Raw genomic sequence first — 14,262 nt, 5'->3', positions numbered from 1 at the left:
ACCCTTCCATAGATGGAGGACGATGCTCTGGTTGTGTTTGTACCATGTACTTATACCTGTGTCTTGTAGCTCCACTGCGGTGCTTCGGGTGAAAGTTCCGCTTCTTTCTCGGCCTCTTGTCTTTCTGCTTTTGGCCCATCTGCGGACAACGAGCCTGGGCTCACAGACAATAACTAAGATCTCATGAGACAAAAGTACAAACCTCAGCTAAAAATGAGTATTAAAAAGCTAAAAAGATTATTATCTGAATATCACAACACGTTTAACAAAACCTGAAAACGAGACAAGCTACCAATTACCATAGCAACGGTGTCTGGGTCAGCTGACCAGAGTAGGACAGGTTTAAAATTTTTCAGGAAAAAAAAACAACTCTTAAATAGCCTATCCCATAAAACAATCAAGTGGGACTAAAGAAAACCTTCATTCTGTTGTTTTCAACTTATTTAAAAATAAGGGAATGTGACTCAAAAGTGAAATCAGAGGCAATTTAAATTTATCTGAAATTTCAATAAATCACAAATTTGGTCAGTTATCAAAAAAGGACACCTGGATGCAATGTATTTTGTAACTGGAGATTTCTGTTTGTTCTGTGTTTGAATATTGTAAATCCGGAGGTCTGGTTCTTGTATTCCTTCTCCAGCAGATGACACCAATGCACTGGGCTATGTGGAGTACTTTGTTAGATACAGAGCCAATTTCATAACTTTTACCTTGCAACCATACTGTGAAAAAAGGGTGTGTCTAAAATTACACAATAGTTCAATTATCCCTTTACGTTCACTTTAAGTTCAGGATAAAAAAGGCAGGTTTTATGCCGAAGCAACCCTCTCCATTTATCCAGGCTGGGGACTGGCACAGAGGGACACACATAGCGTCCTCTGTGGCTGGATTAGACCCACCGCCCATGCTTGTATAGACTTCGTGTGTTAGTAAGCACATGCAGACATACTCACCATAAACAGCAGCCTTTGGACCTGTGAAGACAAGTTAAAAAGTTAAGTAAAACAGTGTAGATCTACAATGAGAGGAGTCAGAAGAGTTTGGGTTAGAATTAGGGATGGGCATTCGATGAAATTTTCTTAATCGATCGTCGGAAGAATTAACGATCGATTATCGATTAATCATTAAAGTTTTTATATTAAAATGATCATCATTTTTATTACTATCTGCACTACTAATCTGCATAAATAAATTCAACTTTACGACATATAAACCGTAACGACTTTTGAGCCACATCAATCCGTTTGACATTATAATGTGTTTAATGCAGTTTTGCGCAACTCTCACAGAAACGAAACTTAAAACCGCATCGCTAATTTGCATAAACTAAGCAAAGACAAAACTACAGCTCTTGTGCACTGATGCGGTCAATTTCTGTCGGATTAAAAGACATGACTCAGTGTAATACAGGTTAGTGTGACCATATTTGCGTTTGTCAAATCCAGGACACCGTACGGGGGGTAGGAGGTGGGGACTTGTCATCGATGTTGCGCGACTCTCACCTGGCAAAACGTTTTCCCACTGGACACCGAAACATATGTGCTGCTTCATACACTGTGCGCATGGCCTCCCACTTGTCCCGAACGCAACGGAACGCGTAGAATTTCTTGTACAAATCATGTTAAATACGCATTTGTGCTTCAGTGCGTTGCAGACTGACCGACTGTTTCTGTTTGTGTCTCGCTCCTTCTGAGTGCAGAGAGCTACATGTACGGAGCCCTGTTTGGTCACGCTACGCACAGCAGCCTACATTTGGTTTGTCGATTAAAATGAACGTAATCGATGAAATTCTTAATGATCAATTATCGATAATCGACTAATCATGCCCATCCCTAGTTAGAATTGTCATTTCACAAGAAACCCCCAAAAATTTTTACAACATACACAATGGCAATATTAACATGAGATTTAACCTTTAGCACTGTAAAGTTAATACAGTGTTTAAACAGAAATGTCAATGTATTTCAAACTGGTTAAAATGAACAGACCCTGTGCAAACCTATGGAAGAGTTGGATTAGGATACTACAACTAGACTTTCAGTTTAGTGTAATGGTTAGAACCAGAGCCATCACACTCTATAAAGCAGTCCAAATCTGGCCCACGTTTAGACCAGTTCAGACCAAACCAAATGTAAAACATACACACAATCCAAAGATCAAGTCAGTTTTCAGACCTTTTTAACTCCAAATGAAACTGTTGAAGGGTTAGTTTACAACAAGTAATTTCAGTTTCACCCAACCATAACATGTTTTACCAGCCTGTTTAAATCTGGCCCATATTTAGACCAGTCGAAGCACACAACAAAAACACAGAAGGGCCAAAGCCCAAATGCAGCCTGTGGAAATTATGGTATATAATTTTATAATTATAACATTTAATCTGGCCCACATTTAGACCAGATCAGACCAAAAGAGACCAGCAGTCTCCATAAAAGTGCACCAACATTTAGAATATGGCCTGCTTTCGGACCAGTTTAGGCCTAAAACTAAAGCCTTAGACTGTAAACATAAAATCCTCAGCATATTCAGGCCTTGTTTTGAGATGATGATTCACACAGAAATGTCACCTACCTGAGTTAAAGTCTGCATAAACAGACCAATAAAACCAGTGAAACCTGCAGCAAGAAGAGATCCCTGTAAGCTTATATCGGTCACAAATGCAACATCAAAGGGTCAGAACTATTACATTCAGACCACAAAAAAGTGACAGAACACAAGGGCCTCAACCCTTGGAACAAAGCTCAAGTGAAGATGAGTGGCTGAGCACTCACTCACAGTAAGAAGGTTCCTTTCTGCACAGGTGTATGGCAGTAGTTCATTGCTCCTGATGAATGTATCAAATGCAGAGGACAAAATTCCCTCAAAAAGGATTACTAAAATATACTGTACCTTAAGATTATTCCAAATGATCTGTTTTTTAAAAGATGTGGGTTTCTCCATTTGGTTCCATTTTCTTTGGTTTTTACTTCCTTTGGGCTCCCATCAACATTACATGAGTGAGGTGTTAGAAAGATTTCACTTTTGTGCACAAATTCCATAAAAAAAAGTTTCTTTGTATTAATTACTTTAGAATCCTATCTTTTGTTGTTTGGTTTCCTCTCTGGTTTCCCTGGTGCAGTTTGTGTTTGGGATTCTCCACTTCTGTTCGGTCCTGTTTTAATATTTAATGCTTTGACTTAATAGCGCATTTGGTACTGAAATTGTTGCACTTCTGTGTGTATAATCTCTCTGGAATGGGTCCAAATCTGAATTCCTCCACAGTTCTTATTCATTCCATATTTTTTTATTTTTTTTCTGCTTCAGCAAAATGGGAACAACTCTTTGAGAGTACACTGACATACAGCTATTTGTACTCACCTATTAATGCAGTATGTGTGTGTGCGTGTGTGTGTGTAATGGGTTTAATGTTTGACTATTCACATTATATATATTTACAGTATTTACAATCCTTTGATTGTTTAATAAACCATCTTTTCTCAAAGGAGTGATGTCTTTCTTCATAAACTCACTTAAATACATCCCCGGTATAAATGTAATCCTTTATCAATTTAAGAATACTTTATTAATAATTAATAATCTCATCAGTTTTTGAAACTTTAAGGTAATTTAGTCTATTTTAGATGTATCCCAGAAATATATATATATATATATATATATATATATATATATATATATATATATATATATATATATATATATATATATATATATATAAATATTAAACATAAGTTTTCGTTTTTAGCAATAAGATTTGGATGAGAATTATTAGAATAACTTGGTCTGAAATTCCAACAGTTTGATTACCTGTGCGTAATCTGCTTGGTACGTTTTGTTAGCATTAGCATTAGCAAAGTGTCTCGGTTGCTAGGCGACGGGGCGGCTCCGTGGGCTATACCGGTCACATTTCAGCTACGGTGAGGGCTACAGCCTTCACAGCCTTCGAAAGCTGCCGCCCTTGAATTGGGACACGGCTAAAATGGCTAATACGAATAAAAAATAAAAGTTTATCGTAGATATGACGTGTATCCGGTGGAGGTCACGTGTTTCCGGTCTGGAGTGGAGCTCCACTTTCCCCATGTGTCTGCATCCAGACCCCTCTCACCCGACCCGGTACAGAACTCTGCCTTGGATGCATTGCTCCTTGTTTTCGCCATTGTCTTGACTTTAGTTAACTTATCTCCATTGATGCTGCCAAAGTTGACTGGGCGACTTGCCACTTGCACAGTTCTACAGTGAAACTAACAGCTGATCACGGCAAAAGTGAGGATTTCAAATATACATTTCAAAGCACTAATTAACAGTCTTTCTGCCCCAGAAATACACTACATTGTGCTCATGATAAATGCACAAATACAACAATAGATGCATGCTCTCTATGTATTTTGAAAGCATGCATCTATTGAGCGTAAGCACGCGTGCCTACACTCACGTAGAGTTTCAACAAATAGGTTGGATCCTGTATTTTCTGAAATGTACGCACTCATGACGTGCTCCTCCATAGAGCCCGTGCCACGCGCATACGTACTGCTGGTGCTGCCGGTGTGACCGCCTTTTGCACTGGCGTCCGACTGTGGTTTCTCGAAATTAAGCATATAAATGCTGGCACGTGCAGTGTGGCCAGGCCCTAATGCAATTTTTTCTTGTGTGGGGGTTGGAAATTGGAAATAGCCAAAAATGAGAGAACCACGAATTTTATTATTGGGGCAAATTTTCCTGAGTTTTCGCCACTGTTCACTAGGTGACAAATGGGTGGGTTGGTTAGGAGAACAATGTTCCACTTTTGTCTTAAATTATAAATTTTCGGAAACCTCTGTCGCATTCGAACATCATGGCTTCACGTCAATTCACTTCCTGGCCACTCTTAGCATCGCATCTCTTTGAGATCATGGATCTATGTTGGAGATACTAATAGGCCCTTCGCCAACCCGTCGCCAGCTTCTGCCGCTCGAGTCTGATAACATTACTAGGCATTCGGTCCATACACTACTACTATTAGATTTGGATTGAACAGAAGTGTGGGTTTTTTCGGAAGGTTCAATGCGTGTCCTAAAAAGAAGCACGAGAGATGGAGAATCCGAGAGAACAGGCCACTTTATTTCAGCATTTCCATTGAGAGAGATTCAAGTTGATTACCAAGTACAACTGCCACCCCGGAACGACGTCTCTGACCAACTCAAAATCAGGGGTAGCTTTATACTACATCTTGACAAAACATTAACTTGTTGATTTAGCATATACAGCAAGAAAATGAACAATACTGCTGACCCAGTACACCTTATCATGGGTGGGAACATGCCACTGGGTCCACATATGTCAGTTTTTCTGCTTCGTGGCACTCAAAGTACAGAAAAACATGTTCTTTATGGCACTCAAAGTACAGAAAAAACATGTTATATAGACCTATAGATAGTCATACGTGTTTTCCACCGTGTTGTCATTCCAAAGTCCATAATATTGGGTGAATTAGCATGACCAACACATAATATTTCCCACAGAAGCAATAAACATAATTATTGCATTATAATTTATTTTATTTTGTAGGTTAATTACAAAATGTACAGAAAATGATACACACACATCTGGTTCACAGACTTAAAAAAAATAACATTCGTATTTTTATAAAGATATTTACACCCAATATTAATATGATAGTTAGCGAAAAGGAAATTCACAAAGAAATATTAACAAATAATCAGTGATAAATGGGCGACATGTTATGTAAGTATGATAAATTATATATAATATATAAGAAACATGGATTTATACAGATAAATACACATGTAAAATAAAAAATTATAATGTACAATTGATTCCAATCAGTAGCATTTTTTAAATTCACAAACATGACAGTTCTACCAAATCTTGTGTGCGGTTTGGGCCACTTGCTTCCTTCTGTCATGTTATTCGGTGGTATTCAAAGTATTCAGTTTTCCTTGTAAACAAATCAGTTTTGAGTCCTCATGAGCTCACTGCCTCCGTGAGCCCTTCAGTATCGTCTTTGGTGTCGGAGCATTCAGATGGGATGAAGCAACCTGAGTCTCGGGGGCAGTCGCTGTCCTCTTCCTGTAGGCTGTGGGTCGATTTATCCTCCTCTGTGTCCACAACATCGTCTGTGGAGATGAGATTATAAAATGAGATGAGGTTATTAATTATAAAATTATAAAATGTCACCAAATTATCAGCATCAGTAGATAGATAAGTGAATAAAAATTATATATATATATATATATATATATATATATATATATATATATATATATATATATATATATATATATATCCATTTCATTTTTGATAAACACTTCCTATGTGGTATATATTTATATGAAAAGCATATGATCTGGGAATATGCCAAAAAAATAAATAAAAATGTAGAAACCAATAGATATAAATATATATTTACAGGCAGGCAACAAAAAGCATGATTTTAATAATTCCCAAATAGGAAGCACTAATCCTTGAAACTACTGTCAAACCACTAAACTAATGGTGTCTGGATGGTGTCTGTAGAGCCTGATTAAATGACTGCAGTGTTATGAGTGAACATGCGCTTGGCTTGGCACACTGCAGCCTACCCATCTGCCAGTCACAGAGCAGCCCATACAGGAAAATGACAATGAACAAACTAACTGCAATGCACACATGACATAGGGCAGAAGTAAAATGGAAATTGATCAAACTTGGGTATATTAAATTAATATTTTGTTAAAAAAAACTATTCACAATATGAAGGCAACATAAATCGAGGGTTATAATTGACACAGGGACTGATGCTACATGAGGCAAAATTATTTTAAAAATCTATTGAAATGTGACTATATTATGCAAAATCATTTCATGGGTATCACGCGAACAGTTATTCCTTTACTTAATCTTGTAAAGCTGCTAAATACATTGATTATCAATTGCAAAAAAGATATTAAAAACATATATATTACACAAAATACTACTGAAACTGCACTCCCAATTTAACTGTGTCCGATTGTAGGAGTTTACTTTTTATTTAGACTTTAAAGCTTTAAAATAAACAGACGTCTAATTCAGATTACAGGAACAGCTTCTGTCTCTTAAGCACTTTCTGTCTGAGTCACAGGAAATCATTGCTAAGCTCCTCTCAGTAGGCACAATGCTTTTCTGTTCAGACTGGCACCCAGTTTTGAAACAAAGCCCTAAATCCCATTTAAGTTGTCCACTGTTTTCATTTGTATTTGTTAATCTTACTTGAAAGTAAACTAAATGTGATGCTCAAAAAGCAGTAGTGTTGTGGGTTGTGCCATAACTTCATGTTAGTACAGCTCACCACTTCCTGCTACATGGTTCACTGTATTATTCAGTAGTAAGTATTAAGAAATATATCCTCTCAGCTAACACAAAAGAAAAAACTATATGAAGTTGCAGTTCTGGGAAAGTGAAGTGCCCTTTTTAATTTTGTGAAAAGAACTGACAGATTAGATTTGTCTTCTACTAACTTTACTGTGTAACATTTTGAGACATTTTTGTTATCCCTTTTATTGGAATGTTCCACACTAAGGAATCAAACTTATCTATCGTCTACTACTTGAAAATTCTCTCCACAGATCTGATCCTTAACTTGGCCTGGTGGCGTCACTTACAAATTTCCTACAATGACTATTAAAGTTGACCTTTACCTTAATCTTTTCTCATGGAAACAGATAGAAAAGTTTAATGTTCAGCTATATATAACAATCCAGGCAGAGCAACAACGTCTCCATGGAGGCAAAAGGTGACATAGTGCACCTTTATTGTTGCTGTAAAGATAAAAAACAGATGCACATTCAGACATGATTATTTTCCTCTAACCTTCTTCAGTGTAGTGGAGATCAGCAGCTGCCAGCAGCTTAAGTCTGTGCTCAGGGTCTTTGACGTTGAGTTCAATCAAATGTTTCTCCTGAAGGTGCCTCAAGTCCTCCACAGTCTGGTATCCGTTCAGCAGCAGGGCAGAGGCATACTCCTGCAAAAAATAACAACAAATAATTTGACCTATTGCATTATATGTATCTAAACTGATTACACATGACTTTATAGCCACTGAAGAGTATCATCATCATGGCATATGTTAAAGTAGCATATAGTATGAACATTTTGCTGACTGAGATCAATTAAGTATCTGTCTATGAAAGGTGATTCAGTTCACATGCGTCACTGAAAAACAAACAAATCTGATGCACGATCATGTTTGATCAAGCTCGAGACGAAAAGAATGGAGGGGGGCCAAACTTGTGTTATTCTGTGTAAAAAATATAGAGATATCATTTAGAATTTGCCAGGCAACCATGCAATGGAAAATGTCACTAAATACATCAATTTAAAAATATTATTTTCTTTCTATTCTCATAATACTAATGGTGGGAACCTGGTGTCCAAAGGATCTCATTTTATTATAGTTTTTTCTGGTTTGAAATATCCATCTTGCATCAATATTTTCTTCATTGATGGCAGCTGATCTTTTGTCTGTATTACTGACAATGATTTTCTGTTTGATACCAAGTGAACTTTGACCTCACCTCCAGATTGAGCCGTTCCAGTAACTCCAGCAGAGTTTTGGGACGTGGCCTTTTACACAGTTTCTGCTGTCGGATCACTGGAGGTTCTTCCTCTTCCTTCTCTTCCTCTTTTTCCACTAACATGTCCACATAAATGAATTTGAAGTTTCCCACTTTGTTGTTGAGCATGCCAGTCCAAATGCCCATCGGAGGCTTACTGATGATGTTTATAATGTCACCAGCCTAAACAAAAGACAAATGCATTATTTTACTGCAGGTTACTTACATTATTATTTGTTCTGTTTTATATTAAAGCAGATATGTGAATCTGTGTTAAATGTTGCAAAAACAATAAGACTACTAAAATTTAAGTATTTTTTCAGTTAGTCTGAGCCAGGTCTACACCCACTCTTAACCAGGCCCACTGCAGGATTAAGTCTGGTCTACAAGTGGACCAGGGTGAACGTGATCTAAACTGCCATTTAAGGGGAATTAAACCACAGCAATCTTAATCTACAACAAAGTCTACTACATAGTGTGCAGTGGCTGAAGCCATAGTGACAATTTCAAAGTACCACAGTATAGTATCACTTATTTGTTTTACACATGCTGCTGTATTCTTCAAACTGACATACCGTATTTTCCGCATACTATTAAGTGCTCTGGATTATAAGGCGCACTGTCATAGAATGGTCTATTTTCAAACTTTTTTCACAAATAAACCGCACCGGACATTAAACGAAACACAACAGTTAGATGGGTCAGTGGGACTTTGTTTGGCGTGTTTGCAGTGACTCAGTTGTTCAGTTGTGTCTAGAAGCGTATAAGCGTTGTGTATAGGGTGCTCTGGATTGCGGACACGTAGTCGTTTTTTGATGGGGTTGGAGGCTTAAGAGCGCGCCTAATAGTGCGGAAAATACAGTAACTTAAACTGATTGTGCAAGCAGAAACATAAAAAGAAGAAAAAACAAGGAGTGACCAAATTGACCAAGTCACTAGTTTATCTGCAATTTTATCTATTTGTCAAAGCTAAGCCTTCTTCTAACTCTGTTGGTGTACCTGGCAAAGCATTGGAGTTGCACACTGTATCCTGGCTGGAACAATAGTAGCATGGACAATGGATACACCAAACACCTTGAAACTACCGTATGTAGTCATTTGGAATGACATGAGCCATCTCATGTAGTTTTAATTAATAGCTAAAATATAAGAGTGACAAATGTAATGATCAGTCCAAACAGAATTTTTTTGTTAAACAGGTGCAGACTTGAAAACAATTTTGCAGATATGCGAAGAACTACTAGTCTACACAGTTACTCTATAGTGTTTTTGCTTTTTGTATTCACTGTAAACACTGTGATAACTATAACTGTGCTTTGACTTGTTCAGGCCTAATAATAAAAGTTAATAATACCTTCAACTTCAGAGAGTCTGTGTCGTAGGGGCTGGGCACAAAGTCTGTGTGGACACGAGCTCTTCCACAGAACTGTCCCTGATATGAACCGTCCTCCTCTAGCTTCACACTGTCCCGCAGAGCAGAGGCCACGGACTCACTCACTCCACCTGAAAACACAGCAACAGTCAATATACAAGACTCTATTATGAACTACTATAGGACAACTCAAACTAAAGTATTCACTGAGGGAGCTTGTAACGCAGAAGAGTGAATCAATATGTACAGCAATTTTTAAAAATATACAAAAACTAAAAATGGTTTTATATAGTTTTCATAACTACACTAATATCTTCAGTGGGATCAAAATATCTGGATATACCCATAGACTGTATATATAAATTGACATAACTAACATAACTAGCTGCTGCATTCCAAATAAGAAGTGAACATGGTGGCACTTCCGGCTCCATCGACTCTGGTACAGTTGATTTTACATAGAAAATTTATCACCCCTCTCTCTATAACTGTGAGCCTCCTCATTTTGATCTTAAAATGTCCATATTAACCCTCTCTGCATGATCCGGGTGTTTTTATTTTCTTTTCACAGTTTAGTGTGTAAATAAATTCATATTCCTAGTATGAAACTTATAACTGCTAGCCTCGAGAGCTTCATCTGACTGGCACCGAACACTATGGGTGACGTCACACTCCCTTAATCCACTTCATACAGTCCACAGATATACCCCAAAATAATTGACCCATAATATTGACCAATGTAATATTAAAAAGGAATAACTCAAAGAAATAATACTGCATCCCTCATTAAAACGTTTGTATTCTGTTATTTTTTAATATAGTTTATGTAAGTAGTATTGGGTACTTACTAGAGCAGCTCTGTGCACTGTAGAGACTCTCCAAGGAACGAGCAGAGTTTTTCTCAATGGGAGCTCCACTTTCTGCCTCTGCCTCTCTGTCTGTGTCATTCCCCTTGAATAAAATGAAATAAAAACTTTACTAAAAAGAAAACTTGATGACTTGGCAAAAGGACAAAAACAGTTATATAACTACAAAAGCTGACTTCAGGATCTTAACAATCCACACATTGCATACATTTATTTATCTTGTGAAATGGAAAGTGTGCTTATATTTTTTGACCCATGATGCAGCATTAGTATCACCAAATTATATAAATATTTAGATCATTTTTCTTTTATTAGACATGATTTACTAACTAAAAATGTATTACTTTCATACAGTCAGTTCAGTTCAATAATGCAGATAATGGTTTATGTTTTTAAAGAGTGATCATGTCATTGCTATAGACTAGTATACACTCAAATTGATTCTATATTTTTAATTCATTCAAAGTCTTGCAAGCCAATGCAAAAAAACAAAAGTTGCGGATTTCCCCTTCTTCATATCTTATCGTGAAAACCACCTCCACACTTTGAAAGTTTGTGAAAAACAGATCAAGGATGTGGACTGTTAGAGATGTGAGAAAGTGATAGAGCTTCTCGAAAATACTCTGTTCCTAATAAATCTAGTGATAAATACAATCATTATTACATTTATGAGTGTGGATAATGTGGTCTGTATAATTTCTGTCAATTCTGTATAAAATAAAAATAAAAGTTAGATAAACAGTAAATAAGAATAGAAACTAAATTAATGACATAACAAAAAAAAATCAAAATTTATAATAATGAGCCTTGATGTCACTCACTGTTTCTTCAGAGAGGGACTTGTTGTGTTTTTTGCCCATCCTTTTGCGCATGGTCAGAGAAATCACTTTTATTTTCTTCCCAAGTCCAGCAGATTTATTTGAGTCTGAAGTTTCATTCTCTTCTATCATCTACAAAGATACAGAAAGTTCATTCAAACAAAATGAAACCAAAAAAGATTTTAGCACCTGGAAAATGTGTAACATCCTGTACAGTGAAGGGGATTTTATTGCTTCAAAGTTTAATACTTTTCAGCACAAAATTTCCATAGAATGATTGAGGCACAAAAAAAAGCTAAATCACCATACAATGAAATTATCATTAGTTTGATTCTTTACTACTGTGGAGTTGCACTATTTCAACCTTACCAGTTGTGATACAGATATGCATGGGTTTCAGAATGATGAAAACTTATGATTGTTGCCATAGTGAGCAACAAATTAAAACAAATTATATTTATTTTGAATGGGAAAAGGTCCTCAGGAAGTTGAACCTATGAACTGATACTTTGTTAAAGCGACGATTAGTTATTTGACAGGCTGACCCATCCCCATTGTATTCTCACATAACACCACTAGATGATGTCTATGTTCCTGAAGTCTGATAGTGTACAAGATTTGATCTGACAGAAGAAGACCAGATTTTTAAACACTTTCACAGTTTTTTATATTCATAAATACCAACCCCATTTGGTCCATTTTCTTCTGTTTTGGACGGTGAATGGTGTCTGTCAAATCTACCAAAGCTTGTGGAGCGCTGTGCAAAAGGAAACAAAAAAAATGGAGTCAGCAAAGTAAATACATATATATTTTAAAACTGTTGTGTGAATGAATCTATGCAGAAAATATATGACTTAAATGACAAGACAAAATGCAGTTTTTGTGAGTACAAGATATACACCCCCCATTTCCCCATCCACCGGCCGCCACATTTTTTTCATAAACTAAAATTATAATCTCTCCCAAATCTCTCCATCCACACAGCAGCCGAGCCACAACATAATCATATAAATGAATAATCCCTGGAGAGCCTGGTTAAATATGAGCTACACTCCTAGATAGTCTCTGGTTTACCACAGTGCACAAATACAAGCCTCTGCTCTGCTTCCTGTTAGAAATCTATACCTTTTGTCACAATTAAAATATAGCTATTGTCAAGACTCTATCAGGTACCATTTGTGACACAGAGGCTTTTTATAGCAGTAATCAGCTGTAACACATTTTAACAGATTTACATTTACATTTTGGATAGATGCTTCATTGACCCCAAAGGAAATTCAAAACAAACATAGCAACATAGAAAAGATATTTGAAGTCATGAGACTAGTCTTGATCTTCATGGTTTCATTTTACTATATAATTATAACTTAAGTCTGATAAATTCCATATAATACACTCACTATGTTTGTCAAAGTCACAGTGCATTAGCAAACAGAAAATCCAATAATGTATTCATAGATTGAACTTTACAACAGCAAGAAATATTTAAAATGTGAAATAAAAATCTAAAATAACCAAACTAGGACTTACAGATCACTGACAGCCTAAATTCAAATACTTTACAAATAAAAGTTGTAATTTCTCTTTGAACTGTTCCTTCTCATATATTATATTAATTATTACTGTACATACCTTGGGTTTGCAGGTCTTTGCCTTATCTGAGACATTGGATGCTGCCCTATGCAACATTTTCTGTATTATACTATAACTATTTCTACGAGTACTGCTATAATTATTACAGCTACTACTGCTACTACTACTTCAGACTGTCTTGGCTTAACTCTTCTGGCCCTAATTACAGTAGACAGTGAATTGACTGAGTTCTGGGCTCTAGTTGCTTGACTTCCTTTGTGCTAACAGGATGTGAGGCAATAGAGATGGTGGTGCGCTCAGAGCAGTATCGCTTTGAAGGGGAAAATACTGCTTAGCTGAGCATTTGTGGCATGTTGAAGAAAACATCAAGAATCAGTTCCAGTAACCTCTGTAATAAGACTGAAGATTTTGTGGTTTTGGTTATATAAATGTGTATCAGCTACTGCGTCTCACAATTAAAATGTGGTTAGTTCGAGAGTTTCAGAAGTAGGCAGGTGACAAAAATATTACTTCAACACACATAAATGATGATAAAGTTAACTATTCAAATTAGTATAAAAGTATTAAAACTACTTGGGTATCTATGAAATTAAATGCAACTTTTCAAATCAAAGAACAAAAATCCTTCTTTTGATGGAAATAGTACATTTCAATCCTTGAAATACCAATGAGGAAGTTCATTTTGGTAAGTGACGTTGGACAAGTTTTCTTTTCTTTTTTTCTCATTTATTTCTTAATTTTGGGGTGAGGACCTTTTGGGGAAGTGCTGACTTAAGTATGACAAATATAGAGCTATGCTGAATTTTGCTTTCTCTTGTTTTACCACTTCCCAATTTGTAAAATATTAATGTAATGGGAAGTTTTAATTGGATTAATTGGATGAATTTTCTTTTCTTTAAAATCACAGCCAATACTGATATTACCCTATTTTCTGATCTATATTATAATGTTATTTGTGTAATCCCTCAGTCAGCCAGATAGGATCCATAGCAAAGGAGACATTTTTGTCCAGTTGACAGAATTGAATTTCTCCTTTGTTATTCATCAGC

General features: G+C 36.3%; 1 protein-coding gene across 1 annotated transcript; it reads right to left on the bottom strand.

Moving 5' to 3' along the window:
* Positions 1 to 5,073: 5,073 nt before the first annotated feature.
* Positions 5,074 to 13,484, bottom strand: LOC110162006 (SAM domain-containing protein SAMSN-1-like). Its single transcript, XM_020926866.2, has 8 exons — positions 13,253 to 13,484; positions 12,306 to 12,377; positions 11,624 to 11,752; positions 10,785 to 10,887; positions 9,919 to 10,067; positions 8,526 to 8,747; positions 7,822 to 7,972; positions 5,074 to 6,110 (listed from the first exon to the last, which is right to left on the bottom strand). The coding sequence occupies exons 1-8, from the start codon at positions 13,307 to 13,309 to the stop codon at positions 5,959 to 5,961; spliced, it is 1,035 nt and encodes a 344-aa protein (XP_020782525.1). The 5' UTR covers positions 13,310 to 13,484; the 3' UTR covers positions 5,074 to 5,958.
* Positions 13,485 to 14,262: the final 778 nt, after the last annotated feature.

This window comes from Boleophthalmus pectinirostris, unplaced genomic scaffold (genome assembly GCF_026225935.1).
Source record: "Boleophthalmus pectinirostris isolate CB_2022bp ecotype Guang Dong unplaced genomic scaffold, ASM2622593v1 HiC_scaffold_9, whole genome shotgun sequence".
Classification (NCBI taxonomy): Eukaryota; Metazoa; Chordata; class Actinopteri; order Gobiiformes; family Gobiidae; genus Boleophthalmus; species Boleophthalmus pectinirostris.
Note: the sequence above shows the minus strand (reverse complement) of the source record. Positions and strands in the feature narration are given on the sequence as shown.